At 39.0% G+C, this 15,669-nt stretch overlaps 1 protein-coding gene across 10 annotated transcripts in view; it reads left to right on the forward strand.

Annotated features, from left to right (window-relative positions):
* The window catches only part of SPEF2 (sperm flagellar and cilia associated 2), a 208,077-nt gene that overhangs the window by 37,154 nt on the left and 155,254 nt on the right, over nt 1-15,669 (forward strand). For all 10 annotated transcript variants that reach the window (XR_015148649.1, XM_086361399.1, XM_086361400.1 and 7 more), the window contains 2 exons: nt 6,518-6,706; nt 11,059-11,246. Coding sequence is in view for 9 of the 10 variants with exons in the window: in XM_086361399.1 (XP_086217525.1) it covers nt 6,518-6,706; nt 11,059-11,246 (377 nt within the window). In the remaining variant the exon portion in view is untranslated. The remainder of the gene's footprint in view (nt 1-6,517; nt 6,707-11,058; nt 11,247-15,669) is intronic.

Consider the following 15,669-nt stretch of genomic DNA (forward strand, 5'->3'; position numbering starts at 1 on the left):
GCTGGAATCAAGATTGCTGGGAGAAATATCAATAACCTCAGATATGCAGATGACACCACCCTTATGGCAGAAAGTGAAGAGGAACTCAAAAGCCTATTGATGAAAGTGAAAGTGGAGAGTGAAAAAGTTGGCTTGAAGCTCAACGTTCAGAAAATGAAGATGATGGCATCCGGTCCCACCACTTCATGGGAAATAGATGGGGAAACTGGAAACAGTATCAGACTTTATTTTTCTGGGCTCCAAAATCACTGCAGACGGTGACTGCAGCCATGAAATTGAAAGACTCTTACTCCTTGGAAGGAAAGTTATGACCAACCTAGATAGCATATTCAAAAGCAGAGACATTAATTTGCCAACAAAGGTTCGTCTAGTCAAGGCTATGGTTTTTCCAGTGGTCATATATGGATGTGAGAGTTGGACTGTGAAGAAGGCTGAGCACTGAAGAATTGATGCTTTTGAACTGTGGTGTTGGAGAAGACTCTTGAGAGTCCCTTGGACTGCAAGGAGATCCAACCAGTCCATTCTGAAGGACATCAGCCCTGGGATTTCTTTGGAAGGAATGATGCTAAAGCTGAAACTCCAGTCCTTTGGCCACCTCATGCGAAGAGTTGACTCATTGGAAAAGACTCTGATGCTGGGAGGGATTGGGGGCAAGAGGAGAAGGGGACGACAGAGGATGAGATGGCTGGATGGCATCACTGACTCGATGGATGTGAGTCTGAGTGCACTCCGGGGAGTTGGTGAGGGACATGGGGTTGCAAAGAGTCGGACACGACTGAGCGACTGATCTGATCTGATCTGATCCTGAGTGCAAAGGGGAACAAGAGTGACAGGCCAGACTGACATTTAGGAAGGTCAGTCTGGCTTCACTTTTAAAAATAGATGACAGGAGGATGACCAAGTTATAGCTGTTTCTGTAATCCAGGTAAGGAATTATTCCAGTTTACATTTAGAGTAGTAGCAGTAGTGATGGAAAGGAGTGGCTTCAGGAGCTATTTGAGAAGTAAAATCAATGAGAAAAACTGACTGCTTAGACATGGAGAAGTGAAAAGTGGGATGAGCAGCCAGGTGTCTGGCGTGGGCAGCCGAGTGCATGGAGGAGTCGTTAGCTATGATACAGAAGATGGTAAGAACAGACGGGGAGGAAGGTGATTCAGGTTGTGAATGTAAGTAGGACAAATCTGTGTGTCTGAAATATGAAGGGCCATTTGAAGGCACTTCTTTTATTCACCTAATTACATCTATCTGGTCTACTCAGTGGTGTTCTGTTAACTGAAGAGAAATCCAGGCTTCTTAGACATATGAAGAAGTAATACTGTTTATCCAGTATCAGAGTCACTCTGATAGAGTCACTCCTTTTTCAGTGAAAAATTCAAAGAATAACTCTGCCATCTCTTTGTGCTGAAAGGTAATTTCTTACTTTGAATTCACATTTATTAATATTTTTGCTCAGCCAGCTTGATAGTCACTCTTTTCATTAGATGAATTACAGGTTATGAAAATTCGATGATTAAAAAGTAGCTTTTAAAATAACTACCTATTTCACATTTCATTAACGAGCAGTGAGATTTTGAACACATTTTCATTTATATTATAAAACAGCTGTGTGTTGGCTGCTAGGTTTTTTCTTTCTACTTTTTTGCTTGTAATTCAGGACTGACATTTACTTAGAAAATGTTACTTAGAGATATTACTTAGAAAACTGGGTGAATAAATGCTTTCTGGCTTCCGTCACTTTCTACCAGAATGTTCACAGCTTCGATTTTTTCAGTCTCTAGCTAGAGATCTGTTCAGGGATCTAGCAACCTAAGGGACACTGAATAAAGTTGGTTCTCTGACTAATATTTCCACTAAAGGAACTCCATCTCTGTGCTGCTTCTTCTGTGTGTTTGGTGAAGCCACTGTCCTCCAAGAGAGCTACTCGGACATATTTAGAGAATTAAAGCAATGATATGCACCAGAGTTAGCTCCTAGCTCCAACTCATGGGAAAGGCAGAGGTCGTGACAATCAAACTGAGCATGTTTTGGATTGTGTATATGTATAAATCTTCCCCAAATATAATTATATATAGTTAAAAGAGAAATGTGACTTCTATTATTTTCTATTTTATTCATTGCAGATATAGACTATTTCATGTACATTATGGGTTAAACACACATCTATAGGCTTCCCTGAACACCTAAGCATAACATATTTTCTTTCTGTGAGAAAATGTGTCCCAAATTCTAATGAAATTTTGAGGAAAAGTCTATACATAAAACATGAACTACTTGTACAATGGAACAAAAAAATCTTTTCCACTCAACTGTTTAGTACAAGTCCTAATACAGTTGACGGTTCTTCATACTGAAGCTTTATATATGTAACATTGACTCAGCCATTCAACAGTAATTTTGCTTTCCTTTTCAATCACAATATGTTGTCATCTAAGCAATAGCCAAGACCTATCTAACCAGCCCAGTTTTTATAAGGATCAGAATGACCAGCTCTCATCTCAACAACCAAATTGCCTTGCCATATAAACACAGCCAAATATATTCCACATTAATACTCCACATTAAGTATAGAATTCACTTGGAATAATAAATCAAGGCTATACTTTTAATAAATATGGCTTTGACTGTGCCATCACAAACCACCCCCAAATGTGGTAGATAACTTGGGCAGGGATCAGCTGTATGCCTTTGCTGGTCTTACTTGTCCTGTCTCAGAGGCTGGCTGAGGCTGACTGACTTGGGAGAGTTTCATCAGTTCCAACTGAGAAGGCTGGTATCTCTCCATCTATGGTTTCTCATTTTTTAACTGAGCAGAAAATATGGTAACAGTGGCAGAGGTCACAGGAGAATTAATTCAGGCCCCAAGTGTTTTGTTTCATTTTATTTTGTGTTCACTAATGTCCCATTGGCCAGTTCAAGTCAGAGGCCACCCCTTACCCATTTAAAAAGTGGCAAAATAGATTCTGCTTTTTGATGGGAATATCTGCAGGATAGCACTGCAAGGCTATGGATGAAGAAAGATGAAGAACCTATAGTCGTTTTTACATTCTGCCTGACCTCCACTGGCAACACAGGCAACAAATTATTAACGTAAAAAACTTCTAGAATGTTATAACTAGATGAAACAGGTTTCAAAGTTGTTCATGATTTTATTTTTTATTTGATATGTTACTAATAGAAAAAAAAATTTATGTTTATTTTCTTTTTTTTTTTTGATTACTGTGTTTTTTATTTCTGTATAAAAAGTTAGCAAACTGAGATTCTTTTTTTTTTTTTTTAATTTTACTAAGGTATACATGTGTTCCCCATCCTGAACCCTCCTCCCTCCTCCCTCCCCATACCATCCCTCTGGGTCGTCCCAGTGCACCAGCTCCAAGCATCCAGCATCGTGCATTGAACCTGGACTGGCATCTCGTTTCATACATGACATTTCACATGTTTCAATGCCATTCTCCCAAATCTTCCCACCCTCTCCCTCTCCCACAGAGTCCATAAGCCTGTTCTATACATCAGTGTCTCTTTTGCTGTCTCGTATACAGGGTTATCGTTACCATCTTTCTAAATTCCATATATATGCGTTAGTATACTGTATTGGTGTTTTTCCTTCTGGCTTGCTTCACTCTGTATAATAGGCTCCAGTTTCATCCACCTCATTAGAACTGATTCAAATGTATTCTTTTTAATGGCTGAGTAATACTCCATTGTGTATATGTACCACAGCTTTCTTATCCATTCATCTGCTGATGGACATCTAGGTTGCTTCCATGTCCTGGCTATTATAAACAGTGCTGCGATGAACATTGGGGTACATGTGTCTCTTTCCCTTCTGGTTTCCTCAGTGTGTATGCCCAGCAGTGGGATTGCTGGATCATAAGGCAGTTCTATTTCCAGTTTTTTAAGGAATCTCCACACTGTTCTCCATAGTGGCTGTACTAGTTTGCATTCCCACCAACAGTGTAAGAGGGTTCCCTTTTCTCCACACCCTCTCCAGCATTTATTATTTGTAGACTTTTGGATCGCAGCCATTCTGACTGGTGTGAAATGGTATCTCATAGTGGTTTTGATTTGCATTTCTCTGATAACGAGTGATGTTGAGCATCTTTTCATGTGTTTGTTAGCCATCTGTATGTCTTCTTTGGAGAAATGTCTATTTAGATCTTTGGCCCATTTTTTGATTGGGTCATTTATTTTTCTGGAGTTGAGCTGTAGGAGTTGCTTGTATATTTTTGAGATTAGTTGTTTGTCAGTTGCTTCATTTGCTATTATTTTCTCCCATTCTGAAGGCTGTCTTTTCACCTTGCTAATAGTTTCCTTTGATGTGCAGAAGCTTTTAAGTTTAATTAGGTCCCATTTGTTTATTTTTGTTTTTATTTCCGATATTCTGGGAGGTGGGTCATAGAGGATCCTGCTGTGATGTATGTCAGAGAGTGTTTTGCCTACCACCAGAAAATTACTAGAACTAATCAATGATTATAGTAAAGTTGCAGGATATAAAATCAACACACAGAAATCCCTTGCATTCCTATACACTAATAATGAGAAAACAGAAAGAGAAATTAAGGAAACAATTCCATTCACCATTGCAACGAAAAGAATAAAATACTTAGGAATATATCTACCTAAAGAAACTAAAGACCTATATATAGAAAACTATAAAACACTGGTGAAAGAAATCAAAGAGGACACTAATAGATGGAGAAATATACCATGTTCATGGATTGGAAGAATAAATATAGTGAAAATGAGTATATTACCCAAAGCAATTTATAGACTCAATGCAATCCCTATCAAGCTACCAACAGTATTCTTCACAGAGCTAGAACAAATAATTTCACAATTTGTATGGAAATACAAAAAACCTCGAATAGCCAAAGCGATCTTGAGAAAGAAAAATGGAACTGGAGGAATCAACCTACCTGACTTCAGGCTCTACTGCAAAGCCACAGTTATCAAGACAGTATGGTACTGGCACAAAGACAGAAATATAGATCAATGGAACAAAATAGAAAGCCCAGAGATAAATCCACGCACATATGGACACCTTATCTTTGACAAAGGAGGCAAGAATATACAATGGATTAAAGACAATCTCTTTAACAAGTGGTGCTGGGAAATCTGGTCAACCACTTGTAAAAGAATGAAACTAGAACACTTTCTAACACCATATACAAAAATAAACTCAAAATGGATTAAAGATCTCAACGTAAGACCAGAAACTATAAAACTCCTAGAGGAGAATATGTTTATTTTCAATTGAACTTTTATTTAATCTACATTTTTATATAGTTCCCAAGTTCAAGTTTTGCTACTTTCCATAGAGTGTTGTTGTTTGTATCTTGATTCTGAAAATATATATAGTATTTCTCCCTTAATCTGAAACACTGTCGTTAGTGATGCCAGATTTTATTCCTAAACAACTGGATTGAAAGTGAAAGAGTTAGTTGCTCAGTTGTGTCTGACTCTTTGTGATCCCATGGATTGCACCCACCAGGCTCCTCTGTCCATGGAATTCTCCAGACAAGAATACTGGAGTAGGTTGCCATTCCCTTCTCCAGGGGATCTTCCCAACCCAGGGATTGAACCCAGGTCTCCTGCTTTACAGGCAGATTCTTTACCATCTAGTGTTAAATAGACAACTGACATGTAGATGTTCTTCCAAGTCTTCTCCCTGGAGAAGTTTAATTACCTCCTCCTTCCACATGGTGTCTCTGTTTAGACAGACTGAGAGAACTTAAAGATGCCTTGGAGACCATCTTCTACCCAAACCCCTCATTTCACCTGTCAAGAAATACTCCCTGAAAATCCAAGGTACTTGCCCAAGGCCACACAGCCAATCAATGGTAGAGGTGGAGCTGCAGTGACCAAGGCCTCCGATTGCCAGTTTAATGCTTCTTCCACTGTTAATGCTTGTTCCCCTTCTTTCTCTTAAAATAGCCAAGGGACGAGTGCATCTAGTTTCTCTCTCAGGTTACAACCACTCTCGGGTTTTCTAAGGTAAACTGTAGGTCATTTCCTCTTAGACTCTTCTCCAGTCTCCCCATCCTATCACGTAGAAATTGAGATGGCCCTGCCGGGAACTTATCAGATCTGCCATTCTCAGACAGACAATGTCTGCATTTGTCTTTATCACTAATATTTATATTGAGTGCATAGAGCACAATTCCAAGTTTCTGAAAACATACTTAAAATTTGAGAATTAGCCTTTGTTTATAAAACCTTGAAAACAATTACCTAAATTATTTTTGATCAGATGTTAAAGGAAGTAATCATCATTTAAGATGACTGAGTTGCAAGACCGTATGCTTCTGGATACCAAAATTATATAACCCTTGGTGGAAATTTTCATTTTTATAGCTTGAATTTTTTGCCATGTTTGACTTGAAATCAAATGGCAAAAACTGATGCAGGTGAATACTATGCCTTTTACACATGATGTATGTGTAAGCTTCTCAGCTCAGTGGGCTGAGCAAAAGTGGACATGGCCTTGACAAATGACTGGCTCTTGCAATGGTGTTTCCAGGAGGCTTATCGGGAGGAGCAGTTGATCAACCGGCTGATGCGACAGTCCCAGCAGGAACGCAGGATCGCTGTGCAGCTCATGCATGTTCGGCACGAAAAGGAAGTTTTGTGGCAAAACAGAATTTTCAGAGAAAAACAATATGAGGAAAGACGGCTTAAAGACTTCCAGGATGCTCTTGATCGAGAAGCGGTAAACAATACCTCCCTTAGCAATCCTTCTAAGGTTTCTTTTGATCCTTTCTACCGCGTCAAGGTAAACAGGTCTCCATTTAGGTGCCAATCATTTCACGAGTCAGTTTTTTTATATGATCTCTCTATTATCTCCCTGTTTTTACTTTTGTACAGCTACACCAACAGTGCACATCCACATACTATGCTCTCTCCCTTCAGTCTTGATTCTTCAAATATTTCACACTCACCACCAGTCCTTGTGTCCACGTCTCTCTGATCTTTTTGGTTGTCTGAAGGTCTCCAGTAGATTCTTCAAGAACTGCTCATGGGAACACTATTCCCTGAGTGCTTGTGTATTGATAACAATATGTGCCTTTTATACGAGTCAGTTTTGCCCTGTATAAAATCCTTAGTTCACATTTTCTACCTTTGACTATCTTAAACACTTTATTCCATTTTCTTCAGGTATTAAGTGTTGCTGTCCAAAAAAAAAAAAAAAAAAAACCAGATAATCTAAGTTTCATCTCCTTGAGTCATTACTGTTGTTTTTTAGATGCATAAAGGACTTTCTTTTTCTTTAAAATCCACTAAGTTTACTGGGATGTTATTAGTGTTCATTATTCTAGATGGATACTCTTCTCAGGAAATGGGAGCATTTTCAAGCTGCCTCCTTTTTATAAGATACCATGAGTCTTTAATAAGCAATACCTTGCTTTCTGGTAAAACAAGATTTCCCAGACCCATATTGTAGTCTTTTTTCCTCAGAACTAGAACAAGCCATTTTTACTGGGGACCCTGGTTCAATGTAGTTGAGAATGGTTACAGAGCCAAGATATGGGTGCCAGGTATGCTCTTGGCCAACGTGTATCATTGTGTTGAGGTCCTCTATAGCTCTGAAAGTCAAAGTATCTAATCTTTTAGTTATTTGATATATTAGCATCTTCCTTATTTTTATATGTATTACAGTTTTAATAACCAAAATAGATTTATATTATCAAGGGATTTATATGGATCACTTCTTATCTTTTTCCTATTGAGGTTGTTTCAAATTTATACAATCCATTAATCCAGATTTGATTGAAGAAGTATAAAACTTATATGGGAAGCATTTTAGATAGCTTGTCTTTACTGTCATAAACTATTCATAAAACCAGGCTGTGCAGAAGAGAAAAGCTTACAGAAAATAGGAAGGCAATGCTTTATGTATAAATCAATATAAATTTGCTTTATAAACCATGCTGATCATGATTTCCACTGTGATATTTCATGAAAATGAATTGCAGCTTGTGTCAAAATTAGGCAATTTTTATTTTATTCCCCAGAGTCAGGAAACTGACCAGTGCTTTTGCCTTTGTAGAACAGATATAGCCAAAACGTTAGGAGGAGGGCAGGGAGCCATACCCCCTGTATTAGACCTGCATAATCTCAAGTGTCTTCAAGAGGTGAATTATCTGGAGGATTGTTTCATTTCTCTTCTTTGACAAGAGTAAACTTGAATGGATTCTGTGGCATTTGCTTACATGAGAAATAAGTGCCTATTTACTAAATATATTTTTTTCACAAGCCTAGTTAATTCTGTGCAGAATAGCAAAGCCCTAGTCTCTTGGAGCAGGACTGCTCTCACTGTGGTAAGCAGCATGACCTGTTCTCTCCTTACCTGACTTGAACTCACTTCAGATGATTGAGACACTTGGTCTCCCAGAGCCTCGGTGGTCAGAATTGTGAGGCTCTGAATCCCCTGAAAAAAAAAATTCACATCCCTTTCTCTTACATGATTACTTTTTCCCAAAGCTCAGGTATCTGCCTCCCCAGCACCCTTCTCTCTGAGATAACTTGTTTTCACAGTTTGAATGTATTACCTCTTGCAGTAGGAGTGCATGGTGCCTAAGTAGGGAGTGGGGAGGAAAGGAAGAAAGAGAGAGAGAATTTCATGTTTCTGACCATCAGGAGTTGGTTTTGCTTTTAAGTTAAATATGCTGATCTCTTTTTTGAAGGCAACTGGGCATCAATTCTATTTTAATTAAAACGGTTCCTGGTTTCAAATTTCAGTGCCACCTGCTATTATTATCAATAATTCATTGCAGTAATGTTTACCACTTGTGAGTATTCACTTTGAGTCCAGCACTGAGTTGTGTTCATCTCATGCATTATCATTCTCACAGCGTCATTGGCAGTGGACACTGCTCGTGTCTACATATCACACGTCAGGAAAATGAAACTTAGAAAGCTCAAAGTTGCACAGCTTGGTGGAGAAGCCAGAGCACAGTGGCTCTCAGAGTCTAGGCTCATCACCACTGAGATTTACTGCCTCCCACAGATTTCCTTTCTCCTTTTCCTTCTTTATTTAGGGCTGCAACCCACTTTGCTGTGATGGGACCGGAAATTGTGGTGGGTTTAGCATGGGGGAGGAGAAAGGGGTAGAAATAGCAGACTCTGAGGCTAAAAAAGAAGGAAGAAAGGCCTGGAAGGAAAGAGAGAGTGAGGAGAGAGGAAGGGAGGGAGGAGAACTGAGAGGAAGCTGCTTTGTTCCTGCAGAAGGAATTCCTGGGCTCCTGAGGTTTGAGTTCCATAGCATCCTAAATATTCCACATGCCTTCCAGGCTCTTTGTAGTATCAATAAACCCACCTCACAACCCATTTCACTGGCTTGCTCCATAAAGTCTCACCTAACTTCTCCTAGACTCTTGGATTTCTCTTCCCTTCACACTTTGAGAAGCATGCCGTAAGCATACTTACGCTTAAACCAGGTGCTTTCTCCATGACAACAGGGCCTATGAAGCAATACAGCAACAATAACAAGTACTAGTGTAATTCCTGAACTGCCAAATGTTCAGAATCTACCTTAGAGGTCACCTAAGCTAACTCCTTTCCCAGCAAAAATAAAGCAAACTAACAAAATAAAGCAGCAACAGCAAAACAAATGAAGCTCCCCTTTGATTCAGTGGACAGCAGCAGCCCATTGTCATGTATTTCGCCCCTTGTGACTAAGGTATTTGCTCTCACAGTTAATTTCTGTTCATGCCAAGTCTTTATACCATCCCGGCCTCACAGTAGAGAAATGGAGATGTAGGAGCTTTCAGTTTGGCCCAGGTCCCGTAGCTAGTGGGGCTTCCCAGGCGGTGCAGTGGTAAAGAATCTGCCTGCCAATGCAGGAGACACTGAAGGCGCGGGTTTGGTTCCTGGGTTGAGAAGATCACTTGGAGTAGGAAATGACACACCACCCCAATATTCTGGCCTGGAAAATCCCAGGGACAGAGAAGCCTGGGGAGCTACAATCCAGCAGCTGAGCACTCATGCCATGCCCGCAGCTAGGACTTGATCCCTGTACAAACTGAGGCTTGAATTCAACCACAGCTCCTCTAGGCCCACATTAACCACCACTGTACATTCATTGGGTTACCTTGGGAGGTAGGTTACACTGGGAGGCAGGTCTTGTTTCTGGAGCATGTCAGCACATGATTGAATTTCTCAAGGAGTTGGTATAACTATTTGAAAACATTTGGTTGTGCCAAGTTTGGCCTTTTACTTGGTATAAGGAAAGGGTTCCCTAAACAAAATAAGAATGCAAACCAAGCAGAGAGTGATGCCAAACCATTTAAATATTTTCTTACTTTCTATACAAATACATGTCTTTATGAATTTATCAATTTATTAAGGCTGTAACAGCAGAAGGCTTCATTGTCTAAACACATTTAACATTTGTTGGCAAATGTATGATATTCTCAAGCCAGTATAATTAGGGAATTTCCAAAATATTTTCTAAGTATAAGTCAGTATTCCAGAAGTCTCATGCTAAAAGACATAGGGCATTAGCCAGAGTAGATATGTTAGATTAATTTGTCTTCTGAGATGGGCACGAAGGGGCCACTATGCCTGGTGCCCTGCACAACTTGCCTGTTTCTCTGTGACCCCCAACTCTCTTTGCAGCCCATGAACTCAGGACTTCTTAAATACTTCAGATCTAATTTATCATTAATCCATGCAGAATACTTTTCTCTGCACTAGGTTTTGCTGATAACATAAGCTAAGGGTGAACTATTTCTAATAAATTGTCTTTACCATGATATTTAGTACTTAATGTATTAAGGAGAAAGTGCTCTCTTATGATTTATCATTTTCCTGATATAAAAGGAGATTTCATTCTATTTAGAGATTTTTTTTTTTAGCTATTGAAATTATGACATTATTTTTACTGAATCTCTGTCCAGTTATGGTGATTTATGGGAGAGGAGTTTGGGGGAAAATGGATACATGTATATGTATGACTGAATCCCTTTGCTGTTCATCTGAAACTGTCACAGCATTGTTTGTTAATTGGCTGTACCCCAATACAAAATCAAATCTTTAAAATCTATGTCTTTTCCTTCTCAGGCTTTAGCCAGACAAGCCAAGATTGATTTTGAAGAACAAGCCCTCAGAGATAAGGAAATTCATGAGCAGATCGCCATAGAAAGAGCTCAAGCTCGTTATGAAAAGCATTACTCGATATGTGCAGAAATTTTGGATCAGATACTTGATTTGTCCACTAAGGTGGCAGACTATCGATTGTTGACAAATAAGTAAGTGTTTTTTTTTTTTATAGTTAATACAATAGAGACACCAAAGAAAATGAGAAAAGAGTAAGATTGTGGCACTAAACTGATGAGTAAAGAGAGACAGTGATTATTCTTGAAAGACTAAGAAGTGGGGTCCAGAATACCTTGATTACAGACTTATTTCACCCACTTACTAGCCTGATTTAATTTGTATTTATGTCTTTTAACATTTAAACCTTGTGTCTAAATTATCTATAATTTATAAAGATGACTATAATAATTTATTTAAAATATTAGGATCTTCCTAGAAGACTGGAATTAAAGTTTTTTGTTTTACTAATCAAAATCACTTTTCATTGCACATTCTTTCTAAAATGAGTCAACCTATTGTAAAGAAACATTTAACAGTACAGAAAATATTAAGAATACACTGTATGCCAAAATCAGAACAAAAGGATAGGACTTCCTGGTTGTCTAGTGGTTAGGATTCTGGGCTTTCACTGACGTGGCCTGGATTAAATCCCTGCTTGGCGAACTGAGATCGTGCAAGCCATTCAGCACTGCCAGATAAAGTAGAAAGTTAAAAATAAGGAATACGTTGAAACATAGTTATAGAGGTGTCAGTAGATATGCCAGTTCATGCAACTGAGCTGCAAATTTTATCTGTGCTTCCAAGTGGAAAAAGGAAAAAGAGCAATACAGTTTGTCATATGATGTCTAATTTCCATTTCTAGCTCTTTACAGAATACATCACTCTTCTTAGTTCTCAGTTTAGAGTAATGGTTTTCTCTTGTGGCCCCAGCTAAGATACAATGAGTAGTGTAGTGGATCTGTGGAGAATGATCTCAGCAACAGCTTTTAAGCAAATATGGCATCTGGCTTCAGAGACCAATTTCTTGTGATGTCCTTTGCTGGAAGCTGAAGGGGAGTGATATCACTGCAGATCTCAGCAAGAGCAAAAGGTTAAGGCACTCCACTTAAGTCTGTACACTTTTGATGTCATCCAGACTGAGATCTTCTTGAAAACCCACAGTGAAAAGAATGAAGGCCCCATGATATTCAGGGTCAATAGAAGATGGGGAGATAATCCCATCACCTCTGGACTTGACAAGAACTTTCTCCACTGCTCTCACCCTGACAGCCATGTTTCTGACATCAGTTCAGTTCAGTTGCTCCTTATCTGACTCTTTGTGACGCCATGGACTGCAGCACGCCAGGCTTCCCGGTCCATCACCAACTCTGGGAACTTTCTCAAACTCATGTCCATTGAGTCGGTGATGCCATCCAACCATCTCATCCTCTGTCGTCCGCTTCTCCTCCTGGCTTCAATCTTTCCCAACATCAGGGTCTTTTCCAATGAGTCGGTTCTTTGCATCATGTGGCCAAAGTATTTGAGCATCAGCATTGGTCCTTCCAATGAATATTCAGGACCAATTTCCTTTACGATTGACTGATTTGATCTCCCCACAGTCCAAGGGACTCTCAAGAGTCTTCTCTAACACCACGGTTCAAAAGTATGTTTCTGACATAATGCTGTATAAAAACTACTAAATGCAATAACATAATGATGAAGACATTTGAAAATAAAACTATAACGGTACAAGATTGAGAAAAGAAAAGTAAGACTAAAAATTGAAAGGTGATACAATGCATTATGATGATAAAAATAGAGTAATAAGATAAAAACAGAGTAATAGAATAAAAATAGAATATACTAGAGTTAAATATAAAAACATAAAAAGATAATTCAGAGTGGGGGAAGTACAGCTTGTTTTCCCTAAATAAAAGCTCATAATTCAAAATTAAAACATAAACAGAAATCTTGTTCTACTGTGGGAAAATGGAGTGGATGCCCCTTTCCCTATTTCTCCCACTAAGTACAGTGAAAAACCCTGGACATTGTGAATGAAACAAGCATAAGAAGTCTCTGAAGATGGAAGGAAGAAGTGGGACTGGCTGATGACCTCAGGACTCTGTAACGAGCTTCCTCAGTTCTTTCTCTTTTTGCCTCACACATCCCAGATTGGAACTGAAAATTCTGGAAACAGAGATACTAATGGTGTAGACAAAAAATAGACCCAACAAGAACCTGCTGTCTCTAGTCAGTTAAGGAGCAGCCTAGAAAGATGAAAAACTTTCAGACGATAACCAGTCTTTTCCAACTATCACATGCAAGAAAAATGTAGCCCCACTTCCACCTCGGCCAGCAAAGGCAAGGAGGGAGCCTGTCTTCCACCCTCACAAGACTGTAATAAGGGACCCCATCACCCCCACCAGGGTACAATCCCAGAGGCCAGGTAGGAAGCATGGACTTCCACCCCTACCAGGCACGACTGACCACTGCTCCCTCCCCATGAAGGTCATGTTAGAGAAGCCAAGGGAGGTTCAGGACGTTCACCATCACCCGGTGGTCACAAGGCTACCCCCACTGTGGTAGAGACCTTGTGAGGGGACAGAACTGCCACCTCCTTCATCAGCAACAAAGATGCCCTTCCCTCAGGTGATGAGGAAGTCCACATGGGGACTTTTGTCCACACTGGTCAGTAACATGATGGCCCCTTCTCCTTCCCTTGCTCAAGCAATGTCAGAAAAAAACAGCTAGAACAGAAGGCTTATTCATGATCCAGAGTGTCATAGCATGATCCAAAAATGTGCAGACTTCAATAAAAAGAAAAGCCGTGCATCATACCAAATACCAGGGAGAGTTCAAACTGAATGTAAAAACGAAATATATAAAATGAAATTTCCAGAGTTATTAATAGCATAAGTTTTTAAGGGGCCTTTACTTTGAAATTTTGTGTCTAAAAAGCAGTATAGAAGTGCTTATATATGGGTTGAATTGTTCCCCTGCCCCAGAAAGCTATATTAAAAGTTCTACCTGCCCCATATCCCAGAGTGTAATTTTGTTTGGAGATAGTCTTCACTGATTATTTAAGATCAGGTCATACCCATGGAAGGTGGGGCCCTGATTAAAGATGCCTGGTGTCCTTATAAGAAATAGAAAAGATGCATATAGTTTTCTATATGTAGGTCTTTAGTTTCTTTAGGTAGATATATTCCTAAGTATTTTATTCTTTTCGTTGCAATGGTGAATGGAATTGTTTCCTTAATTTCTCTTTCTGTTTTCTCATTATTAGTGTATAGGAATGCAAGGGATTTCTGTGTGTTGATTTTATATCCTGCAACTTTACTATAGTCATTGATTAGTTCTAGTAATTTTCTGGTGGAGTCTTTAGGGTTTTCTATGTAGAGGATCATGTCATCTGCAAATAGTGAGAGTTTTACTTCTTCTTTTCCAATTTGGATTCCTTTTATTTCTTTTTCTGCTCTGATTGCTGTGGCCAAAACTTCCAAAACTATGTTGAATAGTAATGGTGAAAGTGGGCACCCTTGTCTTGTTCCTGTCTTTAGAGGAAATGCTTTCAATTTTTCACCATTGAGGATAATGTTTGCTGTGGGTCTGTCATATATAGCTTTTATTATGTTGAGGTATGTTCCTTCTATTCCTGCTTTCTGGAGAGTTTTTATCATAAATGGGTGTTGAATTTTGTCAAAGGCTTTCTCTGCATCTATTGAGATAATCATATGGTTTTTATTTTTCAATTTGTTAATGTGGTGTATTACATTGATTGATTTGCGGATATTGAAGAATCCTTGCATCCCTGGGATAAAGCCCACTTGGTCATGGTGTATGATCTTTTTAATGTGTTGTTGGATTCTGGTTGCTAGAATTTTGTTAAGGATTTTTGCATCTATGTTCATCAGTGATATTGGCCTGTAGTTTTCTTTTTTTGTGGGATCTTTGTCAGGTTTTGGTATTAGGGTGATGGTGGCCTCATAGAATGAGTTTGGAAGTTTACCTTCCTCTGCAATTTTCTGGAAGAGTTTGAACAGGATAGGTCTTAGCTCTTCTCTAAATTTTTGGTAGAATTCAGCTGTGAAGCCATCTGGACCTGGGCTTTTGTTTGCTGGAAGATTTTTGATTACAGTTTCAATTTCCATGCTTGTATTGGGTCTAAGAGGACACTAATAGGTAGAGAAATATACCATGTTCATGGATTGGAAGAATAAATATAGTGAAAATGAGTATACTACCCAAAGCAATCTATAGATTCAATGCAATCCCTATCAAGCTACCAACAATATTCTTCACAGAGCTAGAACAAATAATTTCACAATTTGTATGGAAATACAAAAAACCTCGAATAGCCAAAGCAATCTTGAGAAAAAAGAATGGAACTGGAGGAATCAACCTACCTGACTTCAGGCTCTACTGCAAAGCCACAGTTATCAAGACAGTATGGTACTGGCACAAAGACAGAAATATAGATCAATGGAACAAAATAGAAAGCCCAGAGATAAATCCACACACATATGGACACCTTATCTTTGACAAAGGAGGCAAGAATATACAATGGATTAAAGACAATCTCTTTAACAAGTGGTG

The sequence above is a fragment of the Bos grunniens genome, chromosome 20 (assembly GCF_055505025.1).
Source record: "Bos grunniens cultivar Pamir isolate PY7600 chromosome 20, Bosgru_T2T1.0, whole genome shotgun sequence".
NCBI classification, from domain to species: Eukaryota; Metazoa; Chordata; class Mammalia; order Artiodactyla; family Bovidae; genus Bos; species Bos grunniens.